This window comes from Talpa europaea (genome assembly GCF_964194135.1).
Source record: "Talpa europaea genome assembly, chromosome: 8".
NCBI classification, from domain to species: domain Eukaryota; kingdom Metazoa; phylum Chordata; class Mammalia; order Eulipotyphla; family Talpidae; genus Talpa; species Talpa europaea.
The window spans coordinates 74,684,003-74,711,088 of NC_140075.1; the positions used below are offsets into that span (position 1 = coordinate 74,684,003).

General features: G+C 36.8%; 2 protein-coding genes across 2 annotated transcripts in view; one reads left to right on the top strand and one right to left on the bottom strand.

The window, feature by feature from the left end:
- The window catches only part of MIA2 (MIA SH3 domain ER export factor 2), a gene marked incomplete at its 5' end in the record, with an annotated part of 86,479 nt that extends 80,091 nt beyond the window's left edge, over positions 1–6,388 (top strand). The window contains 3 exons of the mRNA XM_084240512.1: positions 3,657–3,709; positions 4,550–4,784; positions 6,215–6,388. Coding sequence (XP_084096638.1) covers positions 3,657–3,709; positions 4,550–4,784; positions 6,215–6,384 — 458 coding nt within the window. The 3' untranslated portion in view covers positions 6,385–6,388. The remainder of the gene's footprint in view (positions 1–3,656; positions 3,710–4,549; positions 4,785–6,214) is intronic.
- Positions 6,389–14,781: 8,393 nt separating this feature from the next.
- Positions 14,782–27,086, bottom strand: part of FBXO33 (F-box protein 33) — a gene marked incomplete at both ends in the record, with an annotated part of 34,183 nt that continues 21,878 nt past the window's right edge. Inside the window, 3 exon segments of the mRNA XM_084240030.1 lie at positions 14,782–15,053; positions 16,623–17,308; positions 17,843–17,953. Of these exon segments, the coding sequence (XP_084096156.1) occupies positions 14,782–15,053; positions 16,623–17,308; positions 17,843–17,953 (1,069 nt within the window).

Consider the following 27,086-nt stretch of genomic DNA (forward strand, 5'->3'; position numbering starts at 1 on the left):
TGATTGAACATCGATTTTTAAAGTAATCTTGTTAAAATTTTTTGCATGTCCATTTTTTCCCATAATTGAACAATATTCAATTTAGCAAATAATTTTTAGTTTCTTTTTGTTTAGAAGGTACTCTGCATGCCATGGCAAATAAAATAATTATAGGATATAGTTTCTGATTTTAAGAAGCTAATTAAATGCGGTAGAAGGGCAAATCAAATATATGTTTAATTAGTACTGATAAGAATAATAAGTCCTGCTAGAGAACATGCTGTGTTCACAGAAAGAACTTCCATCTAGTTGAAGGATCAGAAAAAACACAATGAAGGAGGTATTGGTTTGGCAGTATATGATATTTACATGAAGTTAAATGGTGAGAGGTACATTTACTGAATGAAACTAAATTATGTCATTCATACTTCACAATGAACCTATGAAGTAGATACTTTTATCCTCATTTATTTTATTTCATTTTATTTTAAAGATTGATTTATTTATACAAGAACTGGGGTACAGGCCAGACGTATGGGAGGGTGAGAGGAGTCACCAGAGAGAGACCGGGGAACAGAACAGGCAGACTGACTGAAATATACTGGTGAGGGGAGCAGTGGGCGAGATAGGAGAGGTCTGCTGCACCATGCGGGTATCTCCCCAGCCAGCCGGGATCGAACCCGCACTGCAGAGGCTGCGAACAGCTTCACAGTGCTGTGCTCAACTGCCTGTGCCACCAGGAAGGCCCTATCCTCATTTTAAAGATGCAGAATCCAAAACTAAAAAAATGAGATCTCAAGAGGAGATGTATGAGGCAGGATTTGAACCCATGTCTGTCTGACTACCAAACTGTCACTTGATGTCTATACTTTATTGAAATGAAGGAGTGGTAGATCCAGCCACAGATGTCTATAGAATGTATAATGACAGGCATTATGATTTTAATGTATGTATAATGTATAATGTATAAATGATTTTAATGTATAATGACAGGCATTATGACAAGGCTGTGTTTCCTTGTATATTGAGATCTAGTAAAAGCCTGTAGGTGATTATACTACTTAGTGACAAAAGGAGTGAATACAAAATATGGGAATATATGGGGCACTAATCCAGATAAGTTGTTGGTATTTTGAGTATGTGGTAGTCAAGAAAATCTTGGAGGAAGTGACATATAAGCTGAAAGTTAAAGGGGAAATTAGCTGAATCAGAATGATAGTGATAATGTTCTAGGAAGAGAATGACATTTTTAAAGATTTAAAGTGAGTGCCTTGTAGGTTATGGCTGCAGCATGGAGTGCAGCCAGGAAATACTGAAACAAATAATGAAGAAGTAGCAGTGCACAAAGTTTCCAAGAGTTTCCAAACTTGTCTAGAAAATTTGATTCTATTCTCAGGATAATACCAATATATTAAATAGTTTTTGATGCAGAAACAATCTGCATTTTAGAGAAATTAATCTGGTTGCATTATGATTAAAGATAGTATTCAAGATTAGAGGGGAAGGTAATTTTTTAGGAGACTGATAGGAGTGATAGTGATAATTTAGCAGAGTGGATAGATAAGATTAGATTTCAAGAAAATAGAATTTGGGAGTATATAGGATTGAAAGCATGTGGGAATGAGGGAGGAGTCTTGGCTGATGCCCAGTTTCCTGCCTGTGCCACCTGGGCTATTGCTTGTTCTGATACAAGGAAAAAGGAACAGCAGAGGGTTTGACAGAAAAGATTTTAAGTTTAAATTTTGAAGTTAAAAATTACAAGCACCTGTGATAATACCTGCATGGATATTCAAGTAGGCAGTTCAAGTCCTTGGGGAAATATCTAGATATGAATGACACATCTGGAAGTCATTGATATTATACATCAAATTAAAGCTGTAAGAACTCCTCAAGGAGGGGAGAATAGGACTGAAGGTGAAACTTCCTAGATACTACCATTTAAAGGTAGTCAGTGGTAGTGAAGCCATCATATTGAGAAGGATCAGCTAGAAAGAAGAGACAGAGGGAAGATGGATCAGTCTGCTATAGAGATTGAAGACTGAGAATAAAGAGGGAGTGAGTGATCAACAATGGTGAGAAGCAAAAGGACTGTTAGTGCCTGCTTTAGTTTAAAAAAGACTATTTTTGATCTTGGTGAAAATAAGGTCTTAGTGGGGCAGTGGAATTGCCCGTGAGGACAAAATAGGAGGAATTACAGATAGTATGCATTAACAGTTTTTGATTGTGAAGGAGAAGGGGCAGCTGTAAAGGGGAGTCTTGTTTTTGCCTCAGTTTTATTTATTAATTTTAAAGATTTATTTATTTATCTATACAAGCACTGGGTACAGTCAGAAGCGCAGGAAGGTGAGCGAATTCACCAGAGCCAGAGTGGGGAGCAGAACAGGCAGACTGATGAAGTACCCTGCTGAGGGGAGCAGCAGGTGCAGCAGGAGAGGTCTGTTGCCCCATGTGGGACCCTCGCTGGCAGCCAGGGATCAAACCGGCGCTGCAGAGGCTGTGGGCAGCTTCACAGCCCAGCGCTCAACTGCTGCACCACCGGGGAGGCCCTTGCCTCAGTCTTAAATAGTAGTTGGGAGAGACTTGTTGATAGGATGTTTCTAGCAGGAAAGGATAAGGGAGGCAACAGAAAGATGAAGATCACTAAGGAAGCTGGGGGAGGGGTCAGGAAATCTGAGCATAGAATCAGGCTGATAGATTCCATGAAAATAGGAAGAAAGATCATAGGAATTTAGTTGCTGCTACATTGATGTATTTATACAAAGTTAAAGAGAGTTTCTAAGTGACTGGTATTAGGTTTGAAGAGAATGGAGGTTTGAAATTGCTGAGGAGAAAGCTGGCTTAGAAGATACAGAAGGTAGGCTTGGTAGTGAGCTACTGCAAGTTTGACTGGGGATCTGTCATCCTGGAGTGGTGCCAGTCTGCACAGCGCTATGGTTTATTTTACCCTAAAAGTGCTAAGTGACTCAGGTATAGACAAGGTAGAAATGGAGGGTTGGGTTAATATAGGACTAGATGTTGTGAAGCACAGGTGAAAAATTGTCAATGGATTTGAAGTTCACTTAATTAGGAAGTAAGTAAAGGAGGAGACTGAGATTAGATGAGAGGACTAGAATCTTTAGTGACATGGAAAAACAGGGGTAGTGAGTCACTCAGAAAACTAGGAGAGGAGAGGTAGTTGTGGCCAGAGAAAGGGTTTGAATTTAGGTTCTCAGAGACTGAGCAGTTCTTGATTTTAACAAAGTCAAGAAGCATTTATTTACAAACAGTGGCTAAATGGATGTTAATCTGTCACTTCATATACAAATAAGGAAGGATGAAATGGAGGAAAGAAAAGAAGGAGAGACAGGAAGGGAGAAAAGGAAGGGGAAGTAGGGCAGGAGAAAAATGAAGAAAGGGATGCTACCTCCCAGAAATCTCCTTATGCTGCTTCTATAGCAGGATTGCCTGGGAACAAACTGAGGAAATCGCTGCCACAGGCTTTCTAGAACTTGGCATCTGCAAAATTTCCAGGTATTGCAAACTGTTCTTGTAGCCCTAATACATAGAATGATGGTGTCACGCTGGTTTATGTGCCAACAAGGGAAGTGAAGAGGTAATCAGTGTCCTTTATGATCTGGAGATATCTAGGAATGAAGTGATAAGTCATGTATTTCTCATGGTTTAATTTTTATGTCTAGATGGACCATTGGAAATGGAATCCAATAGAATTGATAGCAGAGAAGATCTCAGTGTAAGTATTGAAATGGAATTTCTTATATGTTCAGGAGCCTGCTGGTTTACTAGAATGGTTTACTAGAATGGAAATGGAATGGTTTACTAGGTTTTTTAATATCAAACTTATCCTCTCATTTTAACAAATATTTCTTAATTAGCATTACAGCTGTTTCTTCCCTTTCCTTGGATTTTACCTTATGGCGATAAAGTACTATTTACAGACCAGAAACTTGAATATGTTTATTTTAATTAAACAAGAATTTGGAATTTCCCTTGGATTTTTATTTAGGTTTTTTTTTTTTTTTAAAATATACAAGCATTGGGTACAGTCAGAAGCATGGGAGGGTGAGAGAATTCACCAGAGCCAGAGTGGAGAGCAGAGCAGAGCAGGCAGACTGACAAAGTACACTGCTGAGGGGAGCAGTGGGCGCAGCAGGAGTGGTCTGTGCGCCATGTGGGACCCTCGCCCGGTGGCCGGAGATCGAACTGGCGTTGCAGAGGCTGAGGGCAGCCTCGCAACCCAGTGCTCAACCGCTGTGCCACCGGGGAGGTCCTTTATTTAGTGTTTTATAATTTATTTTTGTGTTTACAGTCTTTGGGTTTCTTTGAAAATATAAATATAAGCTCTTTAAATTTTTTCAGTATGTACTTCATAAAAGAATGTATATTTTGATGGTGCTCTTGGGACCATTTTTGTATTTTATCTTCAGCCAGAATTTTATTTTGTTGGTTAAAGCTATTTTCTATTGAGTTTCTAAAATATTTGTGATTGCTTTACTTTAAGCCTAAGATTTTCTGGAAAACTATTGGAAATTTTATGTTGTTTTAGTGACTGTTGTATGTCAATTTATTATAGAATTTAAATGTGTCAGAATCATCTCTCCCTGCTGAAAGTGAAGCAACCGGCCCTGGTTTTGTCCCCCCACCGATTCATCCAGTCAGAGGTCCATTGTTTCCAGTGGACACAAGGGGCCCATTCATGAGAAGAGGTCCTCCTTTTCCTCCGCCTCCTCCAGGAAGCATGTATGGAACTCCCCGAGATTATTTTCCTCCAAGGGATTTCCCTGGCCCACCACCTCCTTCATTTGCAAGTATGCTTTTTAAAAAACTTAATATATGTCTTATAGAATAAATCAAAGTTTTTAATTTCACTTTCTATTCATGTAGTAACACAGTGGAAGACAATTTTTCTCACATTCTGGGAGTGTGCCATTACTTCTTCAAATTGGGAAATTAGCCAGCTATCACTGGATAGATACTGTAGTCAAGAAAATCATTAGCTTTTTTGTAGCAGTCATATGTTAAGACTAAAGTTATTTGTACCTTACTTGCTAGAAACTGCTATTGTTGTCAACTATTAAAAATAATTACAATTTATATTTTAGCATTAAAATTGCTGATAAAGTATTTAACAAAATTTTTTTATAAGTAGTCCCCATGTAGCCCTACTTATTTATAACCTCAAATGTTTATCTTCTTTAATTAATAGTTAATGTGTTTCATTAGTCAGTTGATCACTTGATTAGTCAATTCTGTAGATCACATAAGAAACAAAAAACAATTTGTTTTTATATCTATACATTCTCATGTAGAAATGTAGGTTTCTACAGAATAAATACATGGTTACAAACGCTACACAAAAAGCCTATTATTTGTCTCATGTGCTCATTCCCTTCCCTTATTTCTCCATTATTTTTAATGTTCACGGTGAATTAAAATGAATTTTATTTGGGGATTTCAGTATTTTTTTTTTTAACATTTGAAAGGATCAGTTTATAACCAAAAGGAGAAAGGGAAGGAGAAGCACCTGCATAGTTACAGCTGGGTGGGAGCGCTTCCAATATGATTTTTTTTTTTTAGGATTTATTTATTTATGCATACAAGAGCTAGGGTATAGGCCAGAGATGCAGGGGGTGACAGGATTCACCAGAGACAGAGTGGGGAACAGAACAGGCAGACTGACTAAAATACACTGCTGAGGGGAGCAGTGGGTGAGACAGGAGAGGTCTGCTGTGCCATGTGGGTTGCTCCCTGCCAGGCTGGAGATAGAACTTGTGCTACAGAGTCTGCGGATTGCTTCATAGTGAGGTGCTTAACCCCTTGTGCCATTAGGGAGGCTTCCGATATGATTTTTAATTTAACTGGAAATGTTTTAGGATAATGCCAAATTAGAATTAGGAACTACTGATTTGAATTTTAAGTCTGGTGAAAATTACACGTGAAAACTTTTAAAAAGAAGTTTTGTGTATTTGGAAATAATTTCTATCTTTTAAAGTGTTAAGATGTTAGCTTTACATAGGTCAAAAAACATGTAAAATTAATAGTGTTTCCTTTAGTTATGTGTAGTTGGCGAGTGTATGTTTTTCTAAATGTAAAATTTCATTTATTAGATCAAGTAATTATTCTGGTGTCAATTTTTCAATATAAAAATCAGTGCTGGAAGTTATAAGCTTATGATTTATTAGGACTGCAGTAGAGGTGCTTAACATTAAAAATGTCTTTTACCAATCTCTTTCAACAGTGAGAAATGTCTATTCATCAAGAGGTTTCCCTCCTTTTCTACCCCCAAGAGCTGGATATTTTCCCTCACCCCCCCCACATCCTGAAAGTAGAAGTGAGTTTCCTTCAGAGTCGATTCTGCCTTCAAATGAGCCTACTACTGAAAATGCAGAACCACAACAAGAAACTTGACAAAATTTTTAGTCCTCTTCAAAAGTAATTTTGACTTCTCTCATTTTCAGTTTAAGTAACTGTTGTTACTTAAGTGATTATACTTTTGCTCAAATTGAAGCTTCATGAAATTATAATTCTCAGGATAGTATTTTGTAAATAAAGATGATTTAAATATGAATCTTATGAGTAAATTATTTCCTTTTTATTTTATTCTAGATAGTGTAATTATTTTAATTTGAGTAACAGAGCCACTATCACATAAATAATAATGGGAGTTTTATATATGCAATCTTGCAGGTATGTTTTAAACACCAAAGGCTGTGTTTATGCCAAGAACTGTATTTACTATGACTGTAGACAATTGTGAAAGTAACTATGTTTGATTAAATAAATTTTAATTCATTTAAAGACTTGTTTGGCATTGATAATAATAAGATCAGCTAGTTTTTCCATATGGTTCCATTAGTTTTTTTCTTCTACCAGTACTTTTATATGGGTCTTTCAGTCATTCATGTCTATTTACAAGAAAGATGATATATTTTTGTTAAGATAAGTGAATGAAAAAGCAACAAATCAATACATTTTTTAAACTAAGAATTGATTATATTTTATTTTTTTAAATTTTTTTAAAAGATTTTACTTATTTATACAAGAACCAGGGTACAGGCCAGACGTGCAGGAGGATGAGAGGATTCACCAGAGACAGAGTGTGGAACAGAACAGGCAGAATGACCGAAATACATTGCTGAGGGGAGCAGTGGGCGAGACAGGAGAAGTCTGCCTCGCCATGTGGGTTGCTTTGTGGCCGGCGGGGATCCAACTGGCACTGTAGAGGCAGCGGACAGCTTCACAGCGCTGTGCTCAACCACCTGCACCACCAGGGAGGCCCCAAGAATTGATTATATTTTAAAGCAAACCAGGATATTGTTTCATGTTAAATTTCAGTCTTTTTAGTTTGTTTAGACTTCTGATATAGTTTTATTTCTTGCTTTTATCTTAATTTGTAAGATATTGCTGTTTTTAGCGGGCATGTTGAAGTTTACTATAGGGCAGTATTGAGGAAATGAACCATCATTTTGAATTTTGGACTAAGTAGTTTTAGAATGTTTCCCTAATTCAGGTTTGTATTCTTGAACATTAATATGATTATGAAAGGAAAGGCAATTAAGTATAGTTAATATCACAATATTTATGCCTACAAGTTGGTTGTTTTTAATTTTTTTTCTAAAGATTTATTTATTTATGCATATGAGAGCTGGGGTACAGGCCAGAGGTGTGGGGGTGAGAGGATTCACCAGAGACAGAGAGGGGAACAGAACAGGCAGATCAACCGAAGTACACTGCTGAGGGGAGCAGTGGGCAAGTCAGGAGAGGTCTGCTGCGCCATGTGGGTTGCTCTCTGGCTGCCCAGGGATTGAACTCGTGCTGCAGAGGCTGCGGACAGCTTCATAGGTTGTGTCTTAACCCCTTGCACCACCAGGGAGGTCCTTGTTTTTAATTCTGTATTTGGATTTTTTTTCTTCATTGCCAAAGGCCAGAAGATTAACTGTTCTGGAACAAAGCAGTGACACGTTTGTAACTGGAATATTTCATGAGAGCATTTCCCTAGATGTTCTTTAGAACACTGTTCTAGTGAGGTATTTCCTCTTCCTCTCTGTTCTTACCCATGTTTTGGGGGAAAAAGAAAAAAAGAAGACAGGCACTAAGTAAAATGCTTCAATAAATGAGGGACATAAAAATCATTATTCATTTGGTGTTTAAAAACGATATTTTAGCGGGTGAATTAAAGACTTTTTTTTTTTTTTGGTTGGAAAGTAAAAGGAAAGAAAAAGGAGATGGAACTTGTGCAGAATATACCAATCAAGTGAAGGTATTTGGTTTATCTATGGAGGGGGGTGGCCTGTCATGACTTAAAGAGGACAGTAGAGAAAGCAGATCAGACTTGGAAAAATGAGGAAGCAAAATTAAGAGGAGGTAAGGAGAGCTTTGCATAGAGCACAGTGGCAGACAAGAAAACTTAATATGGACTGAGTAGTTTAAGATACTTTGAGGTTCTAGAATAAATGAATGTTTTTAACTTTTAAAATATTTTTATTGAAGCATATAACTAAATGGGAAAAGATCAAGTAATAGAGATTCTTAGGATGAATATCAAGTTTTCTGCATTTCTTATCCTAGTTTCTCCTTTTCCCTATTCTGGTGATTTTAGAAGATATCCTTATACTAAATCCTGATTTATCCACTCGATTTATTAAACTTACCAATTTGTAGATTGATTTCTTAAGATGACAAATTAAATCCTATTTCCATTCCTATTTCCTTTTCAGGAGTGGGGGTGGATATTTAAAGTTTTCTATTGTTACTTTTGTAATTTTAATTAATTTTTAAGTTTTTTTTTGAGAACAGCAAAGGGATTTATTGAATTACACTTGCTTAGAAGAACAGTTGTCAGGAAAGCAGAGGTCATCTGCTGTAATTTTAATGTGGTTAAATCTGTTAGTATCTCTTCCCTTTACTCCACTTCCCCTTTTACCACACCCTGGCCAGAATCCTATTTTTCTCTTTATTATACATTTAATTTTCATGGTTGGCAATATAGTGTGCCTAAAAGCATAATACGTTGTTGATCTAAAATTTGAAAGTCTATCATGGTCTTTGCATTATCATCATATAAATAGTCACTGTTAGGCCGAATCACATACTAAGTTTACATTTCATTCTCTATAAATACCATTGTCATAATTTTGGGGCTACTTCTGAAGAGAATGTTCCTAAACAATGAATTTTTCTTAGCCCTCTCTCTTCCCTCACATTCAGAATAATAACACATTTTAGTTTTACACTTGAGTCAAGGATACAGTATCCCTCCCTACTTTTCTATTGTTTCTCCCCCCCCATATTGTTACTACTGTATCTTGTTTTTTAAAAAATTATCTGATGTCTTTTCTGTTGGATATTTGTTATTAAAATATTTTGTCTTTGAAGCCTTGTTCTGCTGAAAAACATATTAGTTGTTCTCTAGATCTGTGAAGAGAGTTGGCCTTTTGTATTGATTTGTTGGGAGTGCACCTATATGTCATAGATTGCCTCTTGCCTTTTTTTTAAAAAAAAAAAAAAAAACTGTTGGTGAGTCTGTTGTTGACACATCTATGAAGTTTTCACTTTTTTTTATTCAGCTCTTTGTTTTCCATTGGGTACTTTTTAATATTTTCTTTATTTTTGTTGAAACTTTGTCTATGTATTTATCACCTAACTTCAGTATCTTCATTTCTATTATTTTGATCTTTTCTATTGGTAAATTATTAATTTGGCAGAAAATAGGGTCAAATTAGGCAACTAATGATGTTAACAAAACTATAACTTAACCAACTAGTCTTAAAAATTTCGTCCATAGCTAAGCTAGTGTCTATAGAGGACCAAAATTATATATATTCCAGTCACTTGAAAAATCCCCAACAATATGTCATCCTTGGTAAGTAAACTGATTAATTTCTTGAAAGAATTATAATTACAATGTAGTGGTTATACTAATATTTATTTTGTTGCCTTTTGCCAATAATTAGGCCAACCATATACCAATTGTGTAATTTTTCTTATTGTAAATTAGAAGAAAATTATACAGATTATGTAGTACATTTACATTTTTGGTGTTTTTCCGCACACAAACATATGACTGGCAGTTAATACAATTCAAGAAATACCTCAAGAATGTTGGTGAATGGTGAGATGGAATGTTAAAATTTAATATTGATACTTTTGAAGAACTAGGTTGTTAAGAAATATTATCTGCCCAGTAACAGGTTTTAGTGTTTAGGACTGAAAGTATAGAAGTAATATAACCTGGTTTCAATGTTGATTACCTGCCTAATTGTTTTATGACCTTGGAGAAGGTTATTACCCTTTTTGTGCCTGTTTCCTCATTTGAAATGGGAATAAATAGTGCAGAGGTGCCATGAGAGATTTTAGAAAATTCTTCAAAAGTGCTTATAAAATGCTCACCACAGTATTCACATAAATTGTATTTCTTAGGTAATTTATCCTATGTTTTCTCAAAGTTTTGCTTATGAGTATTTCTTGATTAGTCTATTTTTTTAAGCACAAACTTATTTTAACCATCTTAATGTGAAAATATTCCTAAAACATTTAATGTTCTATTAACTTATTACATATTCTGAAGATAAATTTTCCTATTGATTCAGGGTTATTAAAAGTATTTATTCATTGCCATGTATTTCAAGTTTATATAGGGGTAGCTAAGTGTTTTTCAAGTTCTTCCATAGAAGAACTATGCCTGTCGCAGTCAGTCTTTCTACTTCATAGACCGAAAAACCACACAGTTAATTCTGAAAATAAGTGTACTAAAAGGAAGTGGAATGGCTCTTCTGAATATGGTGCCTTTAGTCATAGCGTAAGATATAATCTGGTCCAAGTCTTTTATACTTACTTGTGGATCCTTGGCTACAACTCCAAATAGCTGAGGTAGTCCTACTTACTTTTGCTTTTGTTTTCCTTGCTTTTGCTTTCATATCCCTTGGAGTTGAGAAACCAAACACATCCCCAAAGACAATGTCTTGGAGTGGTTTGCCTGTGTTTTTAGTTTTCAGATCCTACATCCAAGTCTTTGATCCATTTTGAAATAATTTTTTGTGTGTGGCATGAAACAGTGGTCTAGTTTCACTTTTTTGTAAGTGGCTGTCCAATTTTCCCTACACCATTTGTTGAATAGACTTTCCTTTCTCCACTGTATGTTCCTGGCTCCTTTGTCATGAATTAGAAGTGGGTTTACTTCTGGACTCTCAATTCTGTTTCATTGATCTGTGTGTCTATTTTCATTCCAATACCACATTGTTTTGTTAATGTTTTGTTGTATAATTTGAAGTCTGGGTGTTTAATGTTTCCATTTTTGCTAGAATTGTAAGCTGTTTTGAAAATATTTAATACATTTTTTCAAAGATGATCTTGCACATAAGTTGTTAATGTATATAAATTGCTGACTTAAATTTTTATTTTATATATTTTTACATCATTTTTCATTTTTGTACAGTGTATGCATTTTCATCTTGGTTATCATCTCCGTAAAATTCTCCCCCCCTCCCCTTGTTTTGATCCTACTCCCTTTCCCTCCCTGTAGTGTGTCTCTGGTTTATAGTTGCCTGTTGATTTTGATTTTCACTTTATCATCATTAGTCTTTCTCCTGGTCCCTTATTTAGGTTTTCTAAATTTCCTGGTCCCTTATTTAGGTTTTCTAAATTCCTGCTATGAGGGAGCCTGTCCGGTATTTTTCTTTTTCTTTCTGGCTTATTTCGCTGAGCATGATCCCTTCAGCTCCATCCATGTTGCTGTAAATTGCATGAGTTTATCTTTTTTGATTGCTAAGTAATAGTCCATGGTGTGTATGCACCACCTCTTCTTGATCCAGTCATCTATTTTTGGGTATTTGGGTTGTTTCCATAGCTTAGCTAATGTAAATAGTGCCGCTATAAACATAGGGGTGCAGGTGTCCTTTTGAATTAATGTTTTTGTGACCTTTGGGTAAAATACCTAGGAGTGGGATTGCTGGATCATATGGAAGCTCCTTTTTTAGCAGATTGTGGAAACTCTAGACAGCTCTCCATAGTGGTTGGACCAGTTTGCACTCCCACCAGCAGTGCAGGAGAGTTCCTTTTTCTCCACATCCTAGCCATCATTTGTTGCTAGTTTTTTTTATATGTGCCATTCTCACTGGTGTGGGATGGTATTCTCATTGTAGTTTTGATTTCCCTGATTTCAAGTGATGTTGCACATTTTTTCATATACCTATTGGGCATTTAAATAGCTAATTACTTTCAATGAAAAATCAATTTTAGATAATAAAATTTCAGATGGGAAATTGAAACTCAAGGAAGAGTGGGCAATGTGGCATTATAGCCAGATCTTAGAGTAGACAACAGATGCTGAGACTCCTGGTTTCAGGGTTTACAATACCTTTGACATTGTTTGCTCTTCATATATGTAAATGGACTTTTCCATACATTTTGGGTACTATTTTGGTATTTTAAATACATAAAAAGTTTGATTCATTTTAGGGAGTTAGGTGTGCTCAAGAAATGAGGGCTCAGTAGGTATAATGATAGTTCTTCGTAAACACCGGCTTATTCCACGATCAGGCAGTGCCTGGAAGAGTCAGTATCTGGAATGATTAATGCAGGAAAGGTGGAAGAAAGAAATGAAGCCATTTTCTTTCTCATAAATGATTGCTGTTTGTCTCAATGACCAAGAAAGGAAATTACAAAGTCAAACTAAAGCAATATAGAGGTTTATGAACTATTTAATACTGGCATATCAAAGTATTATGGAGTTCTAGTATAGGAATTTTTAAAAGATATTAAGTTGCTATAGTCTGTAAGTTTTACCATATCAATAATATATTCTAAATGCATACACTGGATTTTGTGCTAACCAGTTTATTATTTTTGAACTTGTATTTTGTCAAAGTGAATTAAAAAATATTAAAATGCTCCAAACTGTTCAGCCTAAGACTTATGATCTATATTCTTAAATTTAAGCTCTGTTGCAACTATAGTAGGTGCTAACATGATTATACACAATATAAGGATTATTGCAGTTTATTTTACACTGAAAGTTTTCATGCTTCACATAAATAAAATATATTACAATGATCACTTTTTAATGCTTTATTCATTGATTAAAAGAATATACATTTAACATAAACCATACAACATCAGTCATCAGGTCAAACATTCAGCTGGTTTCCTTACAGTTTCTGTCAGGAGTTATTTTATCTGATCACATTTATAAGATAAAATCTCACCACATCTGGCATTTACACACACTGTGCCAGTGGATTCACACTACTGATGTACATATAAAATCCGCATGGTATGTGCTCACTGGAGACAAAACAGTGCACACCTGTCAAAAGGTCATTTTAATATAAGATGGTAAAACCATTTGTAAAACACATATAAACTTTTTCCATAAATAGAATCATATCTGGACATCTGTTGCATAAATTGTGTTTCCAAAGCTTACAATAGAGCAGCCAGGTCTCAGCACTGCTGGGCACCCATGTTGGCTACTTACTTTATTATTGCAGACTGTCCTTTAACATTAAATGCACAACATTCGTACCACTTAAAACTGGGGTCAGGTGGAAGTCTCACAGAGACCACGTCTGTACCGCGGTTGCCCTGAAACAGTTAAATCGGCTTTTAAAGCCTCTCAGATATAACAAGGTTTTAAAACATACTTCATGGAATGTTCTTCATGTATCATAGCAGCTCATACCTGTGATAGAACAAGCTTTCTGTTTTTCCTTTCGTTCCTTTACATTCACTATTCACAGTGAAACAGGTGCATGTTTTTTTTTCTTTTTTTTGTTTTGTTTTTTTTCAGAGTTCTGAGGTTGCTGACTGAGCCACAGCACAGCTGTGTACCGCAGGTCGAAAATCGACCTTAAATATTACAATCTAGCAGTATCTGGCTGGCCAGAGTGAGCCGGCCCCTGCCAGCATGTGGGCACTTCTTCAGTTAAGTCTATTCTTTGGCAGCTGACACGCGTGCTGACAGAGAAAAATCCAGTGACTTGTTGCTAGGGATTTCACGACTAATGTTTGTTTGCAAGCATATGTGTTTACAATTCTGTAATTTGATTTTCTTTTAGGAGGTTTTACCCTGGAGTAGTTTCTTCCTCCACTATCTGAAATCTGGGCTAAAAAGCTAACTTGAATGTATAATATAATTGATGAATAAAATTATGTCAGATATAGTTTTAAAACATTCAACAAATTGTTTATGTTTATGTAAATGCATTTAAAAAAGGATTAAGCAATGTTCTAACCTAGTACTATACAAAATTCAGAATGGTAATTGGTGATATCAACTATTATATATGTAATGAAAGTTAAAGTCTTGGCTTTTTCTATTAAAGATAAATCATTTGGGATCATATCCTCCCTTCTATTTCAAATCAAAATTAATGAAATGTTATCAAAATGTATGAATGCAGAGCACTGCATACAAATACGCCAGGCTATGGACATATAGCTATATACGTATAAAAATAGTTTGGCTCCTGAGCTCTGACACACAAGGAATAAAAACATCAAAAAGGCAGAGTAACTCAGTGAAAAATAAAGTTAGCCAGCAACCTCAGACAACTTTCGGTTGTATATCCTTAAGGTTTGGTAACAAGTCCATTAACCGTGAAAGCCCTGTACAATGTCACTTTGAACTTCTAAACCAATACCCGACTACGTTCTTTGATCAAGAAGTAGAATATACATATATAATTCTATAAAGCTAATACTGATTAAACACAGCACAAAGGGATTAATTCACACTACTGAAAAAAAAAACATAATAGGACCCTACTTGCATATGTAACCACAGGAATTGTACATTAAAAAAAAAAGCTAAATGTCTTCGCTGAAGCTTTGCATCTCTCTGTAAAAATGACGATTTGGTTCAGTGAAGACACTGAGTGATTCGATGTCCATGACCGCATGCCAAGGTTGACCCAGGCCCAGGGATACCTGCTCAATAAGGTTATGCACTGGATCCACATCCTGGTCAGCCAGTTCACCTTGGTCAAAATCAATGCTTTCTTCAGTGACTTCAAGCACTTTTAGATCAGAGCCACGAAGACGAGCAATGGCGATGAGGTTGTGTGCCCATACAGTATAACCTTAAAAAGAAGCCAAAGACAAGCAACGTCATTTCCTTGCAGTTTATTTTGTCTATTTGGTAAATTAGTCTTTTAAGCAAATTTGTTTCTCACCACTTTGGGCATTTTTCTTTAAAAATATATTGACATTGGGAAAGGAAGTATTACTGCTTAAACGTGGCGGAGGAGGGGCTGAGGGGAATGGCTGGAAGTTGGACACTGTCTTTAAGAACATTGTGGGTGGTGAACTGATAGATGCTGTAATCCTGTACTGATGCTGCATTGGCTAAAATTGAGATGTTTAAAGCTGAAAGTATAATTTTATAGCTTTGGATAGTGATGTTTCAAAGAGATTCTTATTTCATGTGTATGCATTCAATTATAAAACACAGTAAACTGTTATTTTTCATTAGTGAAAAATCATTTGTGATGCTTTGTAGTACAGTTATGAAGTGACACCTTAAGCTTTAAAGATATATGCTACTTGTCAATATAAAGCATAAAAGTTATGCAAATGGTACTTCTGGGAAGGAATAAAGAGAAATGGGTGGAGGGGCTTTCAACATCTTATTTCTTTTGGGTTTTTATTGAAGTAACATTGGTTTCTAACATAGGTTTCAGGTGTGTCGATAATGTGATATCTGTATATGCTACATTATCATCCCCAAAGTCTAGTTTCCAATCACTACCACACAAGTGACCCTCTTTACCTGAAGTACATGCACCTGCCATTCTCCTCTACCCTGTTTCCTCTGGTGACCACCATTTTGTTCTCATAATCTAGTAAGACTTGAACATTTTATTTCTTGAATGATGAAAAAAAGCCTTAAAAAGGACTGGCTTAACTTAATCATCTGACATCTCTTTATCATATTAAAAAATCTTTATTTTTCAGTATTGACCTATTTTTACTAGTACTTCTTTTGATTGGCCAAATTACACAGCAGAACTTGAAAAGCAAGATATATACTTTTTCATACACACATGCAGGTTAAAAAATATAAAAAATAAAGAAATGGAGCAAATAAAGAGAGGTGATTTCATACAAATGTTCTACTTTGTATCCTATAAAGGCCTTCTAAGTGCCAGAAAGGAAGACATTCTCTTGTGAGAACAGCAGCTCTTGATCAAAATGAGAATAGTTCACATTAAGATTAAGGACAAGGAGCATATAACAACTAATGAAACCAATACTTAAAAAAAAATGTCATATAAGTGAGTATGTTGGTACCTGGAATCTAGAACATGAGGCAATGTGCATAACAGACATCAAACTTTCTCGTCTATGCTATGTTTTATAGCAATCTTCAGGAAATAGATCTATTGCAGGTAGATGTGTTTTCTTAATTTCAGATGCCATTTTTGTAAAATAGCACCAATCACAGCGTATAAGAAAAAAGTAACATGGAAGACAGTGGAAAGAAACATGGCTTTCTATGACAAGCGGTGTATCTTACTAGCTTTACTGCCTATCAACTTGTAAGATTTCTTGACACTACAAATATCAGTGCTCTCTTTGTACTGGCATAAAATGTTTAAGGTATAATACCAATGTCAATATCAATTTATAATAAACAGAAGTCACCTTACCATGAATTGCCAGAAGAGACAGCTTTGTGCACCTCCAGGCTAATAAAACCAACGGATCTTCATTTCTGTTATCACTAAGATCTGGAAAACCAGATGTATCAATCACATCATTCATCAGTATAAAATGAGTGAGAAACTTATCATACTGCCTGGATATAAGATCAACAATAGCTCCTGAAACACAAGTGATGTAGCTATCAAAATGAATCTTCTCTAGTGGTATACTGGGTTTCAGAATCTTCAACATATCTTCACTCTTGATATCAAAAGCCATTATATAAACCCGAAGACTGGTGCTCTTTCGTGACAAGGCTTTCCAATGCTCATCATTTGGCATGTTGTCCAGAGACTTGTGCATCACAGAAACATTGTGGACCAGGAGAGATAGTCGCTGCAAAGGCACATGGTTGTTATCAGTTAAGACTCTTGCCATCTCAGCTGTAAAGTCACAGAAATCCAGGGCAAGTGAGCGCAGATTCACAAATCGCTCCAGTTCAACTGCAGTGATAAGGGTGCTGTTACCAGGAATATTGTTGTCCAGTAAACTCAGGTGCTCCATGGTGTTGGCAACAGAATTGGAGAGAGATGACAGTGATGTTGGGGTTACTATTTCCAGCATAAACCCACAGGACAGCCATTTCATTTGCCTACTATTACTGAGTATTTCTTTAAATAGCTGTTGAATTCTGTAAGGAAAACATGCCACAATGATTCTGTTAATATTTAGCTCTATTATTCTAAGTCACTTTGAAATAGGTAGGGAAATGGCATGCAAAGTTGAGACCCATCTCATTAGTTAATTTCTATCCAATCCGCAGTATTATTATAAATACTATTAAATGCACATTAAAATATAAGATATATTAAACACATAGATTGAACATACAGATGTATTAAACATTTAGATATAAGTTCTTCATGCAAGTGGCATTTTACACCAGAATAGCCAAAAAGATGATAATTTATGTTATAGCAAAGCCAACCAGGAAGATAACAATTTGAAACAGAATAATTACCCAGGAAATTCCTTTGATTTGCCTTAAAGATTTATGACATAGAATGGCATATAATGATCACTATATTTTATGGTTAAGGCATTTCTGGGACATAAGATTTTTACTGCAAAAAAATTACTACTTTTCTGATTGTACCTTACAATATCTTAGAACATCTAGAATTATCATTAATATAAGTCTCTTTCCATTAATTAGATAACTTACTGTTTAATTTTTTTGCCATCAGGGTCCACCTTGCTGAGGTATGTATTTGACAAACTTCCTTGCTGTTGCAGAACGCTAATGTCTCCAAAAAGGCTAAACTTCTGGAGGTTTCTATAAGGAAAGTAATTTAAAATGTTACAAATAACATATAAAAATATAATTACTAAAAAAAAAAGAAGGAATATTATAGAAGAGTTTCTGCCTTATAAGTTACTTAGAATCCAACTAAGTACCTTCATGTTGCTTTGTACATAACAATGAAAAGCATAAGGTTTAAAGAGTAACTGCTGGGATATAACAATTGGTTCAGAAACTCATTGTTTTAATCATCACAGAAGTTTCTTAATATCCTTGAGATTCAATTCTTTATCAGTAGTATTCCTACCTTAAAGGATTTAGGGATGAATAAGTAACAAATTATATGAAAGAACTGAATAAGCTTTAAGTTTTATACATGTTTATTATAATATAAAAATTTCCCAAACCAGTTAATGTGTTAAATTCTCAAGGGTAGGGCACTGCTCTGAAGATTACTTCTCAGTAACAAAGTATCCTTCACCTAAAATCTAGAGAACTTACCCCAGTTTTTTTGATATCAAGTTTATGATTGAGTAGAAAAAATTATATAAATACTACAGTTTTAGCTACAAGACACATACTTTTCTAACATTCTAAATACAGTAGCATAAAACTAACTGGCCTAAAGTACTGTAATAAGAATGAGTGATTCCATATTCACAAGAGTAATAAGATTTAGTAAGTAACAATTTTGATAGTATGTCACATTTTCTCAAATGAGTAACCTTAATTTCACTAAAATTCCTAATGATTCTAAAATTTAGCTTGAAGAATAATTACTGATTCAATTCTTTCAACCAAGTATTTTTTGAGGACCTACTAAGTGCCAAGCACTGAGCACTTTATTGAATACACAGCAGCGATTAAGTGTGAAGGACAAACATATAGTTCTGCCTATTGTGGGAGTATCCTGACACTGTAAATCAGAGGTTTCCTAAATAAACTGCTTACATCTGAACCTTAAAGATACATGGCAATCAATAAGGAGGGTGAGGAGAGGTTATTAGAGGGAAAAGGGAAAGGATGTGCAGAATTCCTGAAGTTGAAGGGAGCAAAGTGAGTTTTAGACACTAAAGGATATCTAGAGTATAGAAAGTGAACATAAAGCAAAAGGAGGTTGTAAAGGTAAATTGCGTTGTATGGTTAAAAAACCCAAAAACCTGTTGATTTTTTGCCTTCAAATTGTGTAGTGCTCTGGATATAATGGGAACATACCTAAATTCCAAAATGAGATGCCCCTAAATGTCTTTAAGCAGAGAATAACAAGGTTAAAATTGTCTGGAAAATATTGCTGTAGCATTAGAATAGCCTGGAAAGAGGCGGGGTCAAGGTGAGGATACTAGTTAACAGAGTATTTAAGTAATAGAAATGAGAAATAGGGTAGTTCAAACTGGGTGTTGGTGGTAGTGTTGGAGAAAATGGATAGCTTCAAAGTTTACATTGACTAAGGAGCTAAAATGTACTGTGGAAGGGTCCTGGATTAGCTATAGGAGGTGAGAGACAGCAGTCAAGGAAACTCCTGATTTTTATGAATTGTGTAACACCATAGATATTTAGAGCTTTTTGATGAGACAGAAGTTCTTAAGTTATGAATCAGAAACTAAGCAGGGCTTTTGCATTGTATTTGGGAGTGGTGGTGGAGGTAAGATGGTAGAATAGATTATGAGCTCTATTTTATACATGTTGTGGGGTGCCTTTAAGAGTCAAGTTAAGATGTCAAATAGACTATTCTAGATCTGGAAGTTGAGCATTTATCTGGATGATAACTGAAGTCATAGATGTGAACAATGGCGCTTAGGGAGAGTATAAATTAGAAGAAAAGCAGGAAAAAAGTTGTGAGGTACTCAATTAAACTTCAGAAGGTTGAGGCTGCAAAGGATCGCTCAGAAGCTGGAGAAAAGCCAGGAGTGTGGAAATCACAGAGACCCAAACATAAATGTTTTACAATTACAGCAATTAATATTGTGTCCAAGTCATGAGGTCTGACAAGGACTAAACAACGTCTATTAACTTCTCTCGTGTGTATGCATTGCTTTTCTGATTTTATTTTGTTGTCTGTATTCCCTTGCATCTCAATGAGCTTCTTTAGGGTGATTATTTTTAATTTTTTTGTCAGGCAATTCATAGCTCCTATTTCTCTGGGATTTGTTATTAGAATTTTATTAGTTTCCATTGGTAGCTCCATATTTGCCTGGTTTTTCATGATCTGTTTAGCATGGTGTTAGAGTTTGTGCATATGAAGGAGCAAACAGCTCTTTCTGTCTTTATAGACTGTTTTCAGCATGTAAACATTCCCCCTGTTGGGTCTCTGGGATGATATTGCCTTCCAGGATCTGAGCTGGATTTGAGAAGGTCATGTGGCTGCTGTTGGGTGTGCACTAGGGTACACAAATTGTGTATCTGTTACCATACCTGGGAGCAGGCACAGATCCTGTCTGATCCTTGGTGGACAGGACAACCTTGAGGACATTGATAAGTAGGGCTGATGTAGGAACAAAGATCTATGGTTGGGTCAGCAGACAGATGCTTGTTGCTAGATACAATTGGAGGTGTGGGCTCCCACTGGGTCGCTGGGTGGGCTTCTGTTGTCACTGGGTTGGTCTCTAGGAGGGGCGGAGTGCCCAGGATAGCAGCAAGGGGCTGGAACGAGTCCCAGGGTTGCTTCAAGGTCCACAGTTGGGACCAGGGACTTCCAGTCAGGAGGTGGGAGCACCTCCTGCTGGGTTTCTAGAAGCACGGGAAAACCCTCAGATGGAGGCTGAGTGGGGATGGAGTCAGGTCACAGGACTGCTTGAGGATTTGCGGTTAGACCATTGTGGGTAGGTCTGACTTGAGGTAAAACTGGCTTGTCCTCCAATGAGAGTAAGGATAAATGGGAATATTCCTGGACCATTGCTGGTCCATCTGCAGTTTGATCGAGGTCAGCGGACTACCTCCAGGGGCCTAGATATGTGGTGGGTTTCTGGACTGGCAGGACTTATCTATGACCATGTTCAACAGGGAATGGAGCTGGATTAGTCACTTCAAGATCCACAGTCAGACTGAGGTTAGCAGGCCTGCCTCTGGACAGACAAGTCTCTCAGCACATCTGTGGGCAGGTAGGACTCCTCCTGAATTGTGTCTGAGACAGGCTGGAGCTGAGTTAATAGAGTTGTTTCAGAATCTGCAGTTGGACTGAGTTCAGCACCCTGCTTCCTGAGGTAGAGATCAGCGTGTCTCCTGGAGTCCCTAGGCGGGAAGGACTTTCTCCTGGAGAGAGGGGCTGGAGTTGGGTCAGTGCTTGCTTCTGGGTCCATAGCCAGGACCAAGGTCCACTGGCATGACTTCTTTTGATGGTGGTGCTAGTGGCAGGAACAAGGCCAATGTAGACATAGCGAAGTACACAGGGGAACTGGGTTGTCTCCAGGTCTGTAGCAGAGACCATGGTCAGTGAGTCTGCCATCCAGGTATGAGCCTGTCTTCTCAAAACAGCCCTCCTCAGTTTTGGACTCCACCAGGTTTTCATAATCTTTAACCTAGATTGCAAAGTTCCTACAGCGTTAACTTTTGTTTGTGGATAGCGCCAAATTATTATTAAGTTGGGAAATGAATGTGTGTGTGTATGAGGATCCTCCTGTTCTGCCAAGTTGCTGGTGTTATCTTCAGTGAGTATTTTGTAAAAGGTACACTTTAATAGTTAAGTCAACATCTTGAAGAGCTGAGATGCTGAAAATGTTAAACATTACATTTGCAGATTTGTCCATTACTGAAGGAAATCTTAGTTGGTTCCAAATTTTGACAATTATGAATAAAACTGCTATAAACATTATCACTGTGCAGGATTTTGTGTGGGCAAAAAATTTTTCCAATTCCTTTGGGAAAGGGAGCATGACTTGGATTATATAGTAAGAGTAGGTTTAGTTTTGTAAGGAATCACCCAGCTGTCTTTCAAAGTAACTATACCATTCTGAATTTTCACCAGCAATAAATGAGAGTTCCTGTTGCTCCACGTCCTCACCAGCATTTTGTGTTGTCAGTATTCTTTATTTTGGCCAGTGTAATAGATGAGTCATTCTTTTAATTTGCATTTTCCTGATGACATGATGTGGAACAACTTTCCAAATTCTTTTTTATGAATTCATTTATTTTTTCTTATATTATTTATGTGCTCATGTGTAGTCCCCATAATTCTCCCACCACCGCATCACCTGTGAACTCTAATCATATCTTGTGCTCATCCCTCCCCTATTTTGATTCAACCCTCTCTCCCTCCCCTGCTGTATGCCTCAGGCTTTTGGTTTACCTGCAAGTTTTGCCTCTCTCTCTTTTCTTTGGCCCTTTATTCAGATTCCCTATATTCTTCTTAAAAGTAAACCATGTGGTATTTTTTTCTTTCTGACTTATTTCACTAAGCATAATCCATTCCAGCTCCATCCATGTTGCTGTGAATGGCATGAGTTTAACTTTCTTGATTGATGAATAGTATTCCATTGTGAATATATATCACATCTTCTTGACCCAGTCATCTGTTCCGGGGCATTTAGGTTGTTTCCATATCTTAGCTATTGTAAATACTACTGCAATAAACATAGGCATGCACAAATTTCCAAATTCTTATTTGTCATTTATATATCTTCTTTAATGAGGTGTATCTTAAGATCTTTGGCCCACTTTTTAATAGAGTTGGTTTGTTTTTTTATTGCTGAATTTTAAGAGTCCCCCTCCCCCCTTTTTGGGAAAGAGTAAGGGATATTGGGAATGCCTGTCTTTCTCAGGCTTGTTCCACCTTCTTTCCCCCTTTATATTACGGTTATTGGGGTACACATTGTAACTGTTCTGGCAGGGGTTATAGGTTCAAATGTCTACAAATATATACTTTCACACCCCTTCCATCACCAGCACCCCAACAATCCTAAACTAAGTTTCACTGGGCTCATTCCCTCCCCACTCCCACCCCAACTGCCTTACTTTTGCAGTCAGATGGAAAGTCTGTGGTCTAGAATCCCCTTAGGAAAAGTCTATGCACAAGTGCGATCTGGCTGCTCCTTCCCCTACCTGGGGTTAGACAGGCTTCCTTGCTTGCAGCTTCTTTGTGAGCATAGTCCTGAGGTTTTACACAGGCAGGAGGGGGAGTGGTGGGTGGTATGGTCACAGTCTCTGGGAAGTCAATGTTCTAGAAAAACCCCATTGGAAAAATCTATGCTCCCAATATGATCCAAGTGGCTCTGAAAAGCCACCAAGCAGACCAAGTTCACTGTGGCCTGCTGTAGCTTCCCATTAAGTGCAGACTGGAGGTTACGTGGGTGGTATAAATGTCTTCCTGGTTCCTTGGCTCATCCACAGACACTCCTGAGAGTCCAGAGGCCACATCAGCAACAACTGTGTGCTTCTCTCCACTACCACACCTAGTCTCTGGTCACCTGGTGTCCCTTGTTGAACTGTAGAACAGACTATGCTCTCTTCTTTCTAGGCTAGTGGGAGAGCCTGGAGGGCTGTTGGGGGAAGGGCTCATAGTCCTTCCAGTGAACTGTCACCATTCCTGACTTACTGTTTCTCAATCTTTCCTCCCTTTCTGATGGTTTCTGGCTCTCCTTCTTGCTGAGACAATGATCTTCACTTCACCAGCTCTGTTCTAGATGTGGCTGCACCCCCTGGGCACTTATCCTTGGTATTATGGTGTGTGTGGGGGGAGTGATGACACGAAGAGTGTGTCTGTCCTCCATCTTCTCCTCTCCCAGATATGTCTTGAATATAATGGTTTTATTGAAAATGGCTAGAAAAATTGTTAAGTGACATATTTAGAGTATTAGATGATGGACATTGTGTAAAAAAGTTTTTAGATACTTATTTTTATGTTGAAAATGAAAATTTTAAAGGAACTGGAAAAAAAATAAAACCAAAACCCAGTAGAAGGAAATATATAGAGTAAAAATAAATGAAATAGAAATAACAGACACTGAAATGAAACCAAAAGTTGGTTCTTTGAAAAGACAGACAAAGTAGACAAACCTATAGCTAGACTCATTAAGATAAAAAAAAGAAAACTCTAGTAAAAGAATCAGATATGAAAGAGAAGTCACGACAGATGTTATAGAAATAAAGATCATTAAGAAACTACTATGAACATCTTTATGCAAACACTGGAAAATCTAGAAGAAAATGACAAATTCTTAGAATCACACAACCTTTCAAGACTGAATCAGAAAGAAAAAAATGTGAACAATGACAAGGAGGCTGAAACTGTAACCAGAAGTCTCCCTAAAAGTAAAAGGCCTGGATCAGAGGTTCATTACTTTGACTTCTACTTCAAAGACAAGCCAATACCTATCCTTCTCAAATGCTTCTAAAAAGTTGAAGAGTGAATGCTTCCAAATATATTTTTTGAGGCCAATACTGCCTGATAGCAAAAGCAGATACAGGCATCACACACCAAGTGCCAACCCCGCCCACATTATAGACCAACATCCCTGATGAATGTAGACAACGAAAATCAACTAAATCTTAGTAAGTTGAATCGATCACACACCATGACCAAGTGGGATTTATTCCAGGAATGCCGAGATGGTTTAATATACACAGATCAATATCATTCACCATAGCAACAAAGGGAAAGAACTATATGATCATCTCAATAGAGCCATCAAAAAAATTTGGTAAAATCCAACATCCATTTCTGATAAAAACTCTCAGTAATATAGGGATAGAAAGAACATACTTCAACATAAGAATGGAGGTGTGCTCCCAGTCTTCCACAGTATAAAACAGAAGTAATCAAAACCAGTATGGTATTAATATTGAAACAGATAAACTTATCAATGGAATAGAATTGAGAGCCCAGAAATAAACACATTTTTGTGGGCAGTTAATTTATGACAAAGGAGTCTTAGATTATACAATGGAGAAAGGAAAGTATATTCATCAAATGGTGTTTCAGGAAAACTGGATAGCCACAAACAAAAGAATGGAAGTAGACCACTATCTCACACCATGCACAAAAATTAATTCAAAATGGATCAATGACTTGGATCTAAGACCAGAAATAATAAAATAAATATAAGAAAATGGGCAAAACATACTATGATGCAGGGATGTCTTTGGGGACTTGACTACAATGCCAAGTGACACAAAGCAAAAATAAACCAATAGGATGACATAAAATTAAAATGCTCTGGTACAGTAAAACAAAGACACTCAACCAAACAGAAGAAAAGTTTTGCACATCATATTCTAACAAGAGACCAAAATCTACAAAGAACTCATACAGCTCAACAAAAATGTAACAAATAATCCAATGAAAAAATGGATGGAAGAGCTAAACAGACATTTCTTCAAAGACAAACAGATGGCCAATGTGAAAAAGTGCTCATCATCTCTTATTATCAGGGAAATGAAATCAAAACAACAATGAGATATCACCTTCACCCTGCCCTGTGGGAATAGCCCATAGAATAAGACCAGAAACAAGTGTTGGCGAGGGTGTGGAGAAAAAAGGAACCCTTGTACACTATTCAAGGAGATGATGACTACTTCAGCCTCTATGGAAAACATCATGTAGGTTTCTCAAAATAATAAAAACTATATCCACTATACGATCCAGAAATCCCTCCCAAAGGCTACAAAAAACACTAATTTGAAGTGATATACAAACTTCTATGTGTACTGCAGCACTATTTACAAAGCTATGGAACCAACTTAAGTGCTCAAAGACAGATGAAGAAATAAAGAAGATGTGGTACACATTCACAATGGAATACTACTCTGCTATTAAAAAAAAGATGAAATACTGTCATTTGTGAAAACAAGGATGGAACTGGAAGGGATTATGCTAAATAAAGTCAGCCAGAAGGAGAAAGATAAATCAAAGATGATTTCACTCATGTGGAATATTAAAAGACAAAACAAAGAGCAGACAGAAACAAAACAAACCAAATCCCTGAAATCTGACAGCAGAACTAAGGCTACCGGAAGGGAAGGTGGGGTAGGGACCGAGGCGCTAGGCTACTCAATTGACCATGGTGCTCTAGTTGGTGGGTGCAGTGTCAGAACATACATTTGTACAGGTGGGAACCTATACCCCTGAAAAATGGTGTTGTCACTCAATGTTACTTCAATAAATATAATAAAAAAACCCAAATGAAATTTCATTTACTGATACAGAAAACAATAATTCATTTTGAAATTCAGACGAACAGAAGAAAAAAATGCTGACAACTCAAGGGCAGCTTTCAAATTTATGTTTGAATTAGATTATGGATCACATGGCAAAGGCAAGGAAACTGCATGTCATCTCCAGGTGATTGTTTCAGATGGTAAGAAAGGACTGAAAAGAACACGTAGGCAACAGCCGTAGAACAGACCTGCTGAGCCATGACAATAAAGAGCTGCCTCATTTTGAGGCCAGGATACTATATATGGGAATTATGCCCATAATCTTTTTACTTAAAGATGAAATCTGTGACCTGACCTGAGTTTGATTTACCTTTTTTTTTTTTAAACTGTTGAACCAGCAAGTAGACTAAAAGAAGCAAATAGGGCTTCTTTCCTGTACAATGTGTACAACAGGTACTTGTTAAAAAACATACTAAGGAAACATTACAGGATAAATAGAAGTTTTCTTTCATCTTAATTTTTCAAATTTAGCTCTGTTCCTATGGCAATAGTATTAGGTATAGCCTACTTATTAGGCTCTTTGCAAATCCTGAGCTATGTTATGAGAGTATAAAATCATAAAGTGTCTGATAATTAAACTCTTCAAACATGCATAAGGCAACACTTCTGCCTACCTCGTACGAATATTGCTGTTTCTTTTTTTTTTAAAGACTTATTTATTTATGTATGCAAGAGCTGGGGTACAGGCCAGAGATGCGGGGGATGAGAGGATTCACCAGAGACAGAGTGGGAAATAGAACAGGCAGACTGACTGAAATACACTGCTGAGGGGAGCAGCAGGCGAGACAGGAGAGGTCTGCTGCGCCATGTGGGTTGCTCCATGGCTGGCCGGGGATTGAACTTGTGCTGCAGAGTCTGTGGATTGCTTCAAAGAGTGGTGCTTAACTCCTTGCGCCACCAGGGAGGCCCACAAATATTGCTGTTTCTTTAGAAGAACCAGGTTAGGATTTTAAGGACTATGAAGAACTTATCTACTCAATCATCTGCAACTGTACTGACAACACAACTAGGTCTTCCA